The 14,581-nt window shown below is 41.9% G+C and overlaps 1 protein-coding gene across 1 annotated transcript; it reads left to right on the forward strand.

Annotated features, from left to right (window-relative positions):
- Positions 1 to 2,068: 2,068 nt before the first annotated feature.
- rpe (ribulose-5-phosphate-3-epimerase) lies at positions 2,069 to 9,574 on the forward strand. Its single transcript, XM_063214729.1, has 6 exons — positions 2,069 to 2,234; positions 2,567 to 2,646; positions 3,572 to 3,711; positions 5,119 to 5,253; positions 7,163 to 7,249; positions 8,329 to 9,574. The coding sequence occupies exons 1-6, from the start codon at positions 2,113 to 2,115 to the stop codon at positions 8,449 to 8,451; spliced, it is 687 nt and encodes a 228-aa protein (XP_063070799.1). The 5' UTR covers positions 2,069 to 2,112; the 3' UTR covers positions 8,452 to 9,574.
- Positions 9,575 to 14,581: the final 5,007 nt, after the last annotated feature.

Below are 14,581 nucleotides of genomic sequence, written 5' to 3' on the forward strand. Positions count from 1 at the left end.
AGAAGAAGCCACATGCATAAAACACAGCGTGGTCATTTCCCCACTGAAAAATTAACCTCTTCAATGCATGGGGTCAATCGCTGCCCTGGACACTACCATTTCCCACTCTCACACTCACACAGTAGCCTAGTTGCTGCTTTTAAGGGCATCTTGAAGAACACTTAGTGTCTGTCACAGGCCTCGGTGTTCCTCACACATTAAGTACCCTTGTCTAATGAATACACAGGAGGTCTTCATTGCTTCGAGGCTTGACCTTTCCCCCCCGGCCCCAGGACGTCCCTTTTAGAACTGCCTGACCTCGCACACTTACCCTCTCCATCACCTACAAGGCCCTGACACCATCTCCTTCTGCCCAAGAAGCACTTACCCCACTCCAAAATGGCCCCATCCACTAGTTCTCAAACTTTTTCAGCTTGGACCCCCCCATTTTGGAAAGTATTTTCGCAACCGCCTATCCCTATATTCAAAACTCCAAACATTTTTTCCCCCTTTTTGTGACTAAATTTTGATTTGAACAGGTAAAGTAAATTAGTGTATTATTAGTGGTGTCAACAATGATTCAGCGATCCAATCCAATGCGGGGCATGGACGATCCGATTCAATGCGGCAAGTTCCAGAATCGATGCGGCAATTTTTTTAAGTTTCAATTACTTCCGTGGATATTTCGGGAGCAAATGAATGTTAAATTAAATACAAATGCTTCAAATCCATATTGATCCATACTGATACAGAAAACAGCCAATAAATTGTTGTTCAGTATCTGACTACTTGTATTGCCTCACCATGACTGATGAAACATTTGCTTTGCTTTCAGTAGAAATGTAATGCATTGCAATGCATTGTAGAATTGAATCGGATCGGATCGAATTGCATAGAATAGAATAGAATAGAATAGAATTGCTACCTCCCGAATCGTGATCGAATCGAATCGTGAGGGCAGTGCCCAGGGGCGTCAACTGAACTAATACTATACAGGGGCACAGTAGGGCACCAAAAAATAATGTGTGCTTGCGAAGTGTGTGTGTAAACATTTTTTGGCAGTTATTTATTCTATTAAAGCATAACACATAGCAAATATCAAAGCAAAAAGCATACAAATCACAGTAATAATGCCTAAACTATACAATCTATACACACTATGTAAACTGTAAAATTACCCATTTTTTTGTGAGACCCATACAGGGGCATAGCAGATCAATACCCAGGCATGTGCCCCTGTAAAATATGTCTGGCAACGCCCCTGGCAGTGCCAATCCACACCACTATGTATTACTACAGCAACCAACTTCATGGTTGTACTAGCATATGAAAACATTTTTTATGCAAACAGTCCCTTCTCACCGCAACCCCTGCAGACCTCCCAGTTTGTGAACCACTTATCATAGGTAGCCAACATCTCTGTCACTCGCCTCGCTCATGTCGCGTTTGGTAGGCCTATATTTGCCCGGTTAGGCTTCTTAGACCTACCTACTGTACATATTTGTTTACCTGTAGGCCTATTATTGTATTTTGGGTGGGATACGGAATGGTGTGAGAGGTGACATGAAGGAAATGAGAATGATTAGGCCTATTTGATCATCCCAATATTTAGCTTATCTCCATATTTTCACAGAAGTTGAAAGTTGAAGTACAGCCGGTGGACTCATATCAATAAAACCTCTCTGGTTGAGGTCTGGGGGCATTTTGGTAGCAGAGCTCTAAATGAGTTTATTAAAGGCCAACTCAGGATGATACCAGAGCCGAGAGTTGGCCAGACTGTCTTAATATACGGCTCTGAACACTGACTTCTATACTAGAAGTCAGTGGCTCTGAATGATACCTGCACATACCGCCATCTGCTGGCTGATGTGGCATATTGCAGCCAACACTACTTCTTGTGTGACACATAGGTCAATAATATGAAAATGGGTTACCTTCCACGAGAAATGACAATAAGATAAAAATAAATAGAGGTGTTTTTCCTATATTTTTCAGATGCCTTCTCGTGGGTCAAAAAAAGCTTGCTGAACGTGCGCGGTGTAAGGCATACTTTTACTTTGAAATATTGACCAACAAGGAAGTTGCAGACTGTCTTCGTGAGGTCGGGTTGGTGCCATCGAGCTGCATGCAAGCATGTCTTATTCTGCTAAAATTGGTCCCTCTATTTTGAGCAGTGATCTGTCTCAACTTGGAGATGAGTGCAAACGAATGATGGAATGTGGTGCGGATTACCTTCACCTTGACGTGATGGACGGGTGAGCATCCTAGCCTACTAATTTGCAGTTACTGTCATGGGCAGCATGCAGAAGTATTCTCCTGTAAAAATACTGAAACTTGCTAACTAGTTTAATTAACCCCCAAAGTGTATGATGAATGGGGACATTAGAGACTCATGTGTGGCATTTCTTCTGCGACTTCTGGTGCTAAACAGGCTTAACATAGCAAATACTAAATGCATGCATCACGTGCCAGAAGTTAAGCCAGACCAGGCCATAGGTAGCTAGGTTAGCCTGATTCTCTAGACTTCTTTTTTTAAAGGGTTTCTTGGATTGAAAGTCTAAAAATTATGACGTTTTTGTCTTTATAGCCACTTCGTGCCAAATATCACGTTCGGTCACCCAATGGTAGAATGTCTCCGAAACGCTGTTGGTCCTGACCCCTTTTTCGGTGAGTAAACTTTGTTCCATGTGTTGCAACATTGTTGACATTTGATGTGCCAACAAACCTCTCTGACCAGTTGCATCTGTGCACAGCCTTTGCCAGTTCATAGTTATAAAGATTTTCCACTTCCTCATTCCTTGTCTGACAGAAGGATAACATAAGCAATGATGTTGAGCTTTATGCACTGCTGACGTGTCTTGTCGTGGCACTCAATGCCTTATCAACACTGTGTGGCTATTATCTTTATCATTATAGGCTGGCTACCAATGCATGTGGTGTCATTTGCTGGTGCAGTGAGTTATTGCTGATTTCATGTAGGCCATAACTTCCTTGTTTATTGTGACAGACATGCTGTATTATTGTATCAGGGCCAGAGCAATGAGTGAAGCCTATGGATGCCCAAAAACAAAGGACAACATGCATCCCATAACATGTTTGGGTCTTGTGACACACATGTATGAATTGCCCCAGCAGAACATGCCTAGTGCTGTTTATTTTCATGCTTATCATTATTGTTTCTTGTGTCAGACTTGCATATGATGGTGTCAGGGTGGAACAGTGGGTGAAGTCTATGGCTCTTTCTTTCTTTCTTTCTTTCTTTCTTTCTTTCTTTCTTTCTTTCTTTCTTTCTTTCTTTCTTTCTTTCTTTCTTTCTTTCTTTCTTTCTTTACTATTAAGACCATACCATGTTTTTATTTTATTGTGTCAGACATGCATGGTAGTGTCCCGGCTGGAGTAGTGGGGATTTTCTTGTGTCTGACTTGGTGTCGGGCTGGAACAGTGGGTGAAGCCTATGGCTCTTTCTTTCTTTCCTTCCTTCGTTCTTTCTTTCTGTCACTCTTTCTTTCTATCTTTCACTCTTTCTTTCTTTCATTCTTTCTTTCACTATAAAAGGCCATACCATGTTTCTTTCTTTTATTTCCTGTGTCAGACATGCATATGATGGTGTCGCGGCCAGAGCAGTGGGTGAAGCCTATGGCGGCGGCTGGAGCCAGCCAGTACACCTTCCACCTGGAGGCCACCACCAACCCCGGCAACCTCATCAAGGAGATCAGGGAGAGCAACATGAAGGTCAGACTCATTCCCTTCCTACCACGCATCCTACACATTTAGAAGTTAGAGTGAGCACATCCACAAAAAAGCAGTAATCCAGGTGTCAGACAATTGTAGTACAAGTATATGGTGTGAAATAGTGGTGGTCAGCGCCCTGGCTATAGGCTCTAGGAATGTTTGAAATGACAACATTTCGATAGCCTGGGCGAAAGCGGACTGTTGACTCAGTCAACCATTCTGGCGAGGAATCCGTCTCCATGGAGGGTGGGACATGGTCTGATATAGTGTCGCAAAAGCATACAAATAACAAAACAAAAGTGTGAATAGCGTTACCTTAACCAATCAGTAACGGACTCCGCTGGTGAGTTCTGCTTCACCACTCTCAACTGTTGGGTTTCGCCAGACTAGGTGCAGAGCCAAAATCTTTGGGTGGAGCACATAGGATGGCATCGCCAGGCTAGCATTTCGATCCACCAGTGTGATCTTCCTCTTTGCCTTAAGAAGATCCCACTAGCAGATCAAAATGTTGCCATTTGTTAAATAATAAAATATTTTTTGGAGGTTCTTGTACCCAGTGTCTGCACTGCAGACCACTTTCTCACACATTACCTACTACTCAAGGTCAGCCTCTTGGGTTTTCTACTATTCAAGCCCTTCAAGTGTTGCTGTTAGTGCATCTGATGGCCTGACCATCAGTGATGGGGGAAACCTGAATCCAGTACTTATAGTCCAGTGCCACATTTTCCAAATGACCTGGTTTCACCCGTCCAATTCAACCAGATGATTGCCTAATTGTGACAACTCTGACAGGTTGTATCTATTTACAGCCTTTACCTGTTCATGGGATCCGAGTTCTTCCACTTCCCTCATTCCTTGTCCAACAGCAATACATTTTTTAATCCTTCTGTTAAAGAGCTTTTTGCAACAGCAGACACGTGTATTGTCACAATCAAATTTGTGGGTTGATGGCCCACAGCATGCTCCTCACCTCATGCTCCTCACCTCATGCTCCTCCACTGCAAACAGCTGTCATCTGTTGTCCTGAGTTGCCTCCGTGTCTCTAATGGATTTGCGTCAAAACGGGTGAAAAAGTATGCTAATTTGGTATATGTGGCATTATAACTAATGAATCCAGGTTGCCCATGACTGGTGACCATCACACACAATGTTTTCCATTGTGGTGGCTTTGGACATGTCCAATAAGTACCTGTAAATAAATGTATTACGGTCATTATGTCTAACTGTTTAAATCACATTTGAGATTTTCTTTTATGTCAGACATGTAAAAGTTGTATCTTTTACCTGACATGTTTTGACGCTATAACTTCCGTCTTCATCAGAGGCTCGGATGAAGACTGAAGTAAAAGAAAATCTCTAGTGTGATTTACCTGTAAATAAATCTATCTTGGTGTTGATTTGTCTCAGGTGGGCCTGGCCATCAAGCCTGGGACCACGGTGGAGGAGCTGGCCCCCTGGGCAGCCCTGATCGACATGGCCCTGGTCATGACTGTGGAGCCTGGCTTTGGAGGACAGAAGTTCATGGAGGACATGATGCCCAAGGTATTTAGAAGAGCAGAAATATGCACATCCCACCTAGCCTGACGGGCCAGACCATTCATTCTGAATTACTTCGTAATCCACGAATGGGCTTATTACGCTTCTCTGGGAAGGATTTTCAGTCCGTTTTTTCAGACAACCGGTGTTACCGGCCAATAACATGCATCATGAATGCCAACTGTCAGCGATTTAATCAGAGCTCATTTCAAACAAATGCTGAGCTGAGCTCCTGCTCAAGTGCTCCAGGGCACCGACGAGGACCCAGACCTAAGATGAATTACAAAGTAATTAATGTGGTCTGGTAAAACCAGGCTACATCCCACCTCCCTGAGGCCAGGTGCAGGACAAAGGCGTATCAGATGGTACATTCCAATATGCAGACTTCCGTCCTTCCTTGGTCACTTGCCTGCTTGTGACCTCATCGTGATGTCACTGACGGCAGAAAATGTATTCAATATCTTGCAAAAGCACAATTATAATTTAATTTCCTCATTTGCAATTGGGATGGTGAATGAAGAACAGTCCCCCAAAAATTGTGGTGGCTTGGCTGACAGCGGGGAAAATTGTTTTCTCCACGGAGGGGGATATCAGCAATATGCGAGGCCACAAGCACAAGTGGAGGACGGAAGTCTGTATATTGGAATGCATTGGAAGTCATCACAGTGCAACTCAGACTGAAGGTTTACTTCTGGAAGTAGAAGTAGAAGTAGAAGTATGTGCCATCTAGGGTTGCCACCTCCCTCTGTCTGGACATTTAATACCCAACTGACTTTTTTGCTTGTACACAATTGTATCCTTCATTCAGTGTCCAGGAAAATACATATTTGTTTAGCGCAAACCATTAAAAACTGGGACAATCAAGAAAAAAACGGGACAGTTGGCAACATTAGTGTCATCCCCCAAAAACGAAACCAGTGTCTTGACGAACTGACTTACTGACGTGGTGTGTAGAGCCACTGCATGAAACCAACAGACACAAATCTTGCCCCAGGCTGTGCAGATATTTGGTGACTTCGACTATGAGTACACTTTGACCATCTCTTGAGGTAATGTAGAAACATTTGAGCTCCGTTCTGTTGGCTAGTTTGACATGGATATGGACTGACAAATAACAGAGACATTGACCCTAAAAACAAAACCCTGTTTTGTTGTGATGGTAATTCACAAATGGAAAGGTCAGAAATGGCCTGTTGACCAGCCTCTTGCACTTCCATTTAATTTTGTACTGAGGAGGCGTTGTCCCATTACTACTTCTTCCACTTGTTTTACACTCTCCACCACTGTGGGCACACCTCAAAGTCTGGCGTTACGTCCACTGTCATGCATTTCACTGGTAGTTTCTAAACCTAACCAATCGACTCAGCCCAACGACACCACCAAGAGAGCATTTGTAAGGGATGACGCTGTGTGCATATTTATTTATTAATTCTAGCACGCCATAGTGTGATGGGTTACAGACAGCCCTTTTGATCTTTTAAGTCGAGATTAATCTATACATTATGAAATGTTGAAAAGCTGCACCTGCAAGCAAAGACCTTTTAAGATGCGTGGGCTAAATCTGTTAGCCTCCTATACCTTCAGTCAAAGACTATTCAACAATTTAAATATATTGTAGAAGGAGAAATATTTCTGTTATTGATCTTTTTCATAGTTTTTTGGGACATGTTTTTTTTAATTTGTAGATCTCACCTATTTATGTATTCATTCTTTTACTGGAGTGGTATTACTGATTATTTTTGTGTGGAATGCGGTGTCTGTCTTAAATGTGTAATGTCTTTAAATGTGTAATGTATAACTGTATTTGCCTTTAACAATGGTGAAATTGAAGACACGTTTCCACACCTGTAGACAATAAAGACTCAAATCACATCATGTATCATTTTAACAGTTTGACTCTTTGTTCTGTGTTTAGGTTAGTTGGCTCCGCAGTCAGTTTCCTTCTCTGGACATTGAAGTCGATGGGGGAGTAGGACCAGGAAGCATACACAAATGTGCTGACGTGAGTTCAACACACGCGCACACACATGCGCACGCACACGCACACACACACACACACACACACACACACACACACACACACACACACACACACACACACACACACAGCCCACAACCGCCACCCGCTGGTCAAATAAAAGATGCCACACACACACACTCAAACTCACACACACACAAATTTGGAAACTTCCAATTTGTTAATCAAATGAATCAATGCACTGTTAAACTTTCAACTCAAAAATGAATTTCATTGTACACTATTGAAATCATTTAGTTTGTTTCCACGTGTATAACCCCTACATTATTTTGTTTACATCTGATTGCCCCTCCTTGCGATTGTGAACTTCATTTCAGTTTGCTCTTTTGTACACATCCTGTTCGCCCACTTCTACGAAACCCCTCCTCCAGCGTAGTTTTGGTTTGCCCCATTCGGCATGTTTGTTTATTTTTTTGTCTGCCCATCCTTCTTCCAAACACAAACTTAGTTTCATGTTGCTCTTTGGGGCACATTTTAGTTTGTTTCGTTTGTTGTTCACACCTCTGCAGCCCTTTCTTTAAAATGCAAACTTAGTTTCTGTTTGCCCCCTTTGGATGCATTCAGTCTGTTCACGCATCTTTAACACATCCTTGTTAGTTACTGCACACATGCCATGTGTTGTCATGCAGCTACATTTGTAATTTCAAAATAGATTGAAAAGACATGTAGAATATTGTGTATATTGTACATTTTATTGTATATTACATTTTGATGCTACATTTGCTGTGTATGGGTCATTGACGTTTTTAGAAGTGGACGTCTTGGTGGCACAACCACAGTTAATGCCATTGTTGTTTTGTACGGTAGTAGGTACACTGTTGTTGTGTTTCTTAGTAGGTACATGAATTAATTGTGTAACATGTTTTGTACTTGGAATTTGTAATATATATAATATGTAATTTGAACACTCTCATAACCCCTGCGCGCTCTCTCTCTCTCTCTCTCTCTCTCTCTCTCTCTCTCTCTCTCTCTTGCTCTCTGTGTCTGTCCTTCCCTCTCTCGTCTCTGTCTGTCTGTCTGTCTGTCTGTCTGTGTGTGTGCAGGCAGGGGCCAACATGATCGTGTCGGGTAGTGCTGTCGTCAGTAGCGAAGACCCACGCTCCGTCATTGCCCTGCTCAAGAACGTCGTCATGGAGGCCATCCAGAAACGCTCTCTCGACCGCTGACCTGCCTGGCGCAGACACCAGAGGAGGCATGGAGGACACCCCCAAATCCACCCCTCCAGAGCACCCCAGGTTCATCCCCACCACGCATATACAGCCACCGACGCCACCTCGGAAAGCACCTGTGACTCTGCATTAATCCTATGATAGCTGCTGTTCAGTTGTTTTTTTTTTTTGCCTGTTCATGTTTTTTGTGGCTGTCGTGGTGGATTGGTGGGCCACTCAGAACCCTTCTGGTGTTGAAGAAGCTCTGCTCAACCTGGACTTGTGTTGTGGGGTTGGGCCTGGGGTGGGGTGGGGTGGGGTTACTGTCTGAACCTGAGGCACCTTGCTCTACAATTCATGGAAACCCACCATCATCACTTCTGATTTTGTAGACGCTTGCAGAAATGGACTCGCAAGTGTGTCTCACTTCTGCCGGGAAGATGGCCTCTGTCTAATCTCTCTGCTCACCGACAGAAGCGTTCACTTCCTCCGTGACGTGCCTCTGTGGTAGACGAGCAAAACTCAACTCTCTCTTTCTCTCTCAATGTTCTCTCTAGCACTTGATCTGTTTCTCTCTCGTCTGCATTCCCTGATTATTAACACCAACAACTGTATATTAGAATGGACAACAAGGTTCCATTCTATCAAGAAAAAAAACAGATTTAAGGCATTTTCATTTCGATATTTGCAACCAGAACACCAAATGTCCTGATTGGAATCAGAATCAGAAATCAGAAATTCCCCTCTCAAAATTATGGCATTTGATTCGGTATCGAGTGTAGGCATTTCTGATTGGTAATTCAAAGAATATCTGGTGTTCTGCAAATCGGGAATTTAAATGGTGTGAAAATCAAATGACGTCCTTTCCTGTTCCTCCAACTTTTGATGCAAGGCTCAACATCACTGATTTTTATTCAATATTTAATTTTCAATATTTAATTCAATCAGAAACACTTTCTCAGTTGCAATCGAGATGCCTAATGGGGGAAAGCCCCATGAAAGTCGCTCTGTGCCACAGGGACAGCAGAGTTAGAGTACAGGAGGACCAGGAGAGGACGAGAGAAAGTAGTTTGACTTGCTCCTGAGGCTTGAAGTCCAAACTATGCTGTGTCCGTAGACTGTACATTCATATACAGTATATCACGAAAGTGAATACACCCCTCACAGTTTTGCAGATTTTTGAGTATATCTTTTCATAGGAAAGCATTACAGAAATGTAACTTTGACACAATGATTAGTGACCTTTTACCAACATATTTAACCGCTTAAATTTCTTGTTCACTCAGAAAAAAACAAAATACAGCCATTAATGTTTGAACATGTACTCACAAAAGTGAGTACACCCCAGATTAAAATCTGGTAGAGAAGGGGCTATGTTGGCTCGAATCGTCTCGAAATGAAACAAAATGAAAAGGGATGACAAGGGAGGTCATCAGTGTGCGTTTCAACCTTTCTTTGCATTGAACTTTTAAATTTTGAGTCTGCAACTGGCTTAAATAGATTGGTGTGAGATTTGAATGCAATCCTATGGAGAATATCATGATCTGCTTCAGTAGTCACAGTGCATGTTGACATGCATGTTTCTTTTAGGTGTATTTCAGATTGCCAATGTTGACAGCATTCATGCATCCCCAAACCATGTCAGTCCCACTACCATGCTTGGCTTATGAGAGGATACACCATTTTTGTAAAACTCACTTGTTTACCACCACACATGCTTGACACCATCTAAAGCAAATTTGTTTGTCTTGGTCTCAAGAGAGATGAACAGACCAAGGATATGGATCACTGGAACCATGTCGTGTGATCTGAAGAGACCAAGATAAACAAATTTGCTTTAGATGGTGTCAAGCATGTGTGGTGGTAAACAAGTGAGTTTTACAAAAATGGTGTATCCTCTCATAAGCCAAGCATGGTAGTGGGACTGACATGGTTTGGGGATGCATGAATGCTGTCAACATTGGCAATCTGAAATACACCTAAAAGAAACATGCATGTCAACATGCACTGTGACTACTGAAGCAGATCATGATATTCTCTATAGGATTGCATTCAAATCTCACACCAATCTATTTAAGCCAGTTGCAGACTCAAAATTTAAAAGTTCAATGCAAAGAAAGGTTGAAACGCACACTGATGACCTCCCTTGTCATCCCTTTTCATTTTGTTTCATTTCGAGACGATTCGAGCCAACATAGCCCCTTCTCTACCGGATTTTAATCTGGGGGTGTACTCACTTTTGTGAGTACATGTTCAAACATTAATGGCTGTATTTTGTTTTTTTCTGAGTGAACAAGAAATTTAAGTGGTTAAATATGTTGTTAAAAGGTCACTAATCATTGTGTCAAAGTTACATTTCAAAGATTCAAAGATATACTCAAAAATCTGCAAAACTGTGAGGGGTGTATTCACTTTCGTGATATACTGTATTAATACCAATCGGTTACTTTGTTGCATCAAAGGGCAACACTATCAAAAGGGCAACACTAGCCAGATGACAGGAGCAACTCTGGTGCTACTTTACTGCTGTGGCAATGGCATTAGATTGGCCCATTTTTTTTGTGTTTTTTTTGTTTTTTACATCATGATACTGTTTTGTTTTCGGCGCGAGATAACATTCCTACTTACTATTGCCTACTACTACTACTGACTGAAAGACTTTTGACGTTGAAACCGAAAATACAGTGACTTTTTCTTCTCACCACATGTTGTCAGTGTTTTTGTCATTTTTGTTTTGTTTAGTTATGATCTCCATGATCTGAAAAGTCTTATTGGAAAAAGGTGTCAATGAGCACAGTTACATCCACGGTGTAACCTATTCCGGTTGCCAGTGCTGTGTTTGTTCCGGTATATTCTGTTTACATGTGTGGCGCGCAACATTCTGCAACTGGAATATTGTCTGCACATGGCCACATTCAGGAATGAATGGAGTTAACATGACTTGTACTCATACCGAATACTGGCACCATTACATTTGAAATTGGAATATTACTTGCATGTAACTGCTCAATGTTTACGGACCTATTTAGGACTTACTATATGAGATCCTAAAGAGAAACTTGAATAAGTGTTGCGAAAATTGATGTTTCTTTATTGAACTCCAGCTAATTGTGCAGTAAATGAATACACAAGCTGCACCAGTGACCAAGTGCAGTGAATGTAATCTCTGTTTCCACAGCCTTGCGCACACTATGGATGGAAAATGATACATTTATGAAGTTACAAAATATATTAACAGCAGTGGTAACAACTACCATGTAGGCTTCAGCTGAGAATGTACAGGCTAACAGTGGCAATTCTTATTTCTGTTAACTGTCCAATCAGTCACATCTCCCATTATCTTTCCATGGCGTTTACAGGATGCTACAATATGAAGAGTAGGCCCTAGTATAAGTAGGCAACTCGGATGAACTGCAAAGCTGAGAGAAATGTTGGCATTAAATTAAATTGAAATGCGCCCCAGTCCAAGAACATGTTAGAGTGATAACCCTGGCTAGCTTGACCATCACATTACATTACAATGCATTTTGCAGACACTTTATAACCAAAGCGACTTTCAAAAGAGGACATAATCATAGCCAACATCACTAGCAAGTGCATAAGAAATATACAGAACAACAAGTGCAGATGCAAAGAAGGTTTTTTTTTAAAGACCACACACACACACACACGCACACACACACTATACACACACATCATGTCAAGAGTCTGCCCTGGGGCTAGGCCAGCTCAAGCATTAGTCTAATTAGATACTCACGAAAGAATAAAGTCTTTACTTGTTTCTTGAAGTAAAGACTTTCCTCTTTCGTGAGTATCTACTTAACCAATAGACAGTGTGTAACCCTGCTAATATATAACCTAAAGCTGCTATTTAGTTACCAAAACAAGGACTCCAGGCTGTTTTATTAGCTGATTCATCCTTAGCAACAAGCTGCTGCTGTCTGAACCACCTTTTTTGGAGTACCCCATGGGTGAAGGCATTTCGATCTGGCTATGGCCACCTGTTTTAGGCAGCCCTCTGTCTTCTCTGGGAGGGTCCAGCCTGGCCCTTATCACCTGTCTTCTGGGAACCAGGCTGGACTGCGCTCAGTGCACTGTTGGGCTGGAAAACATGAAGAGATATGAAAAAAGTGAATGCTGTACAACAACACATACCCCTAAATGAAATAAAACTGCAGTTGTACATAATTTTTTCTTGGAGGATTGCAGTGTTTTCATTTTGAAATCACTGAATACTGCACTAACATACAGTTTTATTTATCGCTTGCAGTTTGTGGTGCAGTAATGTACAGTGAAACGACAACAAAACTGCAGTTTTTGGTAGGGATGGGTCATTACACAAAATCCCCAACAGCTGGCTGGCTACCTGCTTATGTGAGAAAGGATGATTGTTCACTCTGAAAACGGGAGGACTCTTACAATCACCATTTTATACTGGTATTAGTAGTTACTGTTGCTATTAGCACTTTCACTGACACTCCAGAATTTGACGAGTAATTCTGTGACTATATCACCTCCATATACTGTAGGAGCATTTTAATTGAATTCCAAATTTCAATTCAAAGCTTGTGATCATGCCCTTTTATCAGCTCTATGATGCAACTACTTCTCTAAGTCAAAAGTATGGGACTAATTTAATTTGTATGGGCAGCTGTTGGTGGTTGGCTTCAGCTAAGTGCCATGCCATGTACTATATTATTTGTAGCGTGACTGACTCTGCGCTCCTCACCTGAATCTGTTCATAGTCTGGAGAGAGTATCCTGGTCTTTCGCAGTCTGCATGTGGTCCAAAAAGCACTTCTAAACAACAAAATCAAAGCAAGAGTTTAACTGCTGAGACAGCACATTTGACCTCAATGTGAGAGAATGAAAAAGCTCTATCTATACTCACCATCAGTCTATATTTGGCCAAAGTGTGGTGTAGCCAACCATGTTAAAAAGAAAAGAAAATATGAGAGTTCACCACATGAGTGCACTGTAATGAAAATACTGTATTTACACGACACATCTCTTTTACCACTAGCCATGAAAATAGCTGCAAAGTTACTAAAACACATTTTATATTAACAATGACTTTGTATGGTTGCTGTCAGTCTACAGTCACCTTTTGTATTTGTATATGTCTACCAACAGGGTGAGGACAGACAGACAGGCCAGGAGACCACAGAAAGCATACAGCACCGTGCAGCACTGCTGGCCTGGGAAAGGGAAACACAACACACCTTGGCCACACATTGTAAACATATTGGCCACACATTTTAAACATATTGTCCACACATTTTAAACATATTGGCCTGTAAACAACCATGTCAGTAATCACAGAAACATCTTGCATTTTACATTAAAGGGACACTGTGCAGGAAATGGTCAAAAAAGGTACTGCAACTATGCTGCTCATTGAAACTGGGCTGCCTATTGCCAAATTTGATCTTTACATGAAAGTTTACTAAGTAATAAACAAATATTTTCTAGTATGGTCAAAGTAGAGTCATTTTTGCAGCTAAAAATTGCTATTTTAGGAAATTCAAAATGGCGGACCATGGAGAAGATCCCCCTTTTCATGTATGAAAAATTTTCCAGTCATAATGAATACTTAAAATTTGACGGTGGTGGTAAGTATTCATGAAAAAGGTAACATTAGTGAATGGGCAGGATGAGTTCTGGAAAAACTAAAAATCTCACACAGTGTCCTTTTAATAAATGCTGCAATTGTGTGGGCTACAATAGGCCTATGCCACTCAGTGTGAAACACATACAGCTCTGAATATACAGTGTGTATTACCTATCAGATACACTGGAGTTAAGCACATCAATGCTTCCATGTTGGTATTGTTAACCATCCCAATGCTATGGAGGGACTCTCTGTGCCCTTGACTACCTGGCAGAGGACTCTAATCTAAAGAACAACATTTCAGCATGTTTTGCCTACCAGTGACCCACCTTCGGTGTCAACCTCCAGAGCGACGAAAGCCGACCTATCCACCCCGCTCAGACTCACCGCCTCGCAGACATACCGACCACTGTCAGCCCTGCTGGTCATCAGGACCAGCTGTTCCTGGCCAGTGGCCCTCAGGACCAGCTGGTCCCCGGCCCTGTTGACTGTGTACCAGTTGTAGCTGGTGGCAGGAGGGTTGGCCTCGCTAAGAATA

Source organism: Engraulis encrasicolus, chromosome 13, assembly GCF_034702125.1.
Source record: "Engraulis encrasicolus isolate BLACKSEA-1 chromosome 13, IST_EnEncr_1.0, whole genome shotgun sequence".
In the NCBI taxonomy this organism is placed as follows: domain Eukaryota; kingdom Metazoa; phylum Chordata; class Actinopteri; order Clupeiformes; family Engraulidae; genus Engraulis; species Engraulis encrasicolus.

Coding starts and splice junctions, on each gene's coding strand:
- rpe (XM_063214729.1), top strand. CDS start 2,113: ATGTCTTATTCTGCTAAAATTGGTCCCTCTATTTTGAGCAGTGATCTG. Junction 2,647..3,571: donor TGGTCCTGACCCCTTTTTCG/GTGAGTAAACTT, acceptor TTCCTGTGTCAG/ACATGCATATGATGGTGTCG. Junction 3,712..5,118: donor TCAGGGAGAGCAACATGAAG/GTCAGACTCATT, acceptor GATTTGTCTCAG/GTGGGCCTGGCCATCAAGCC.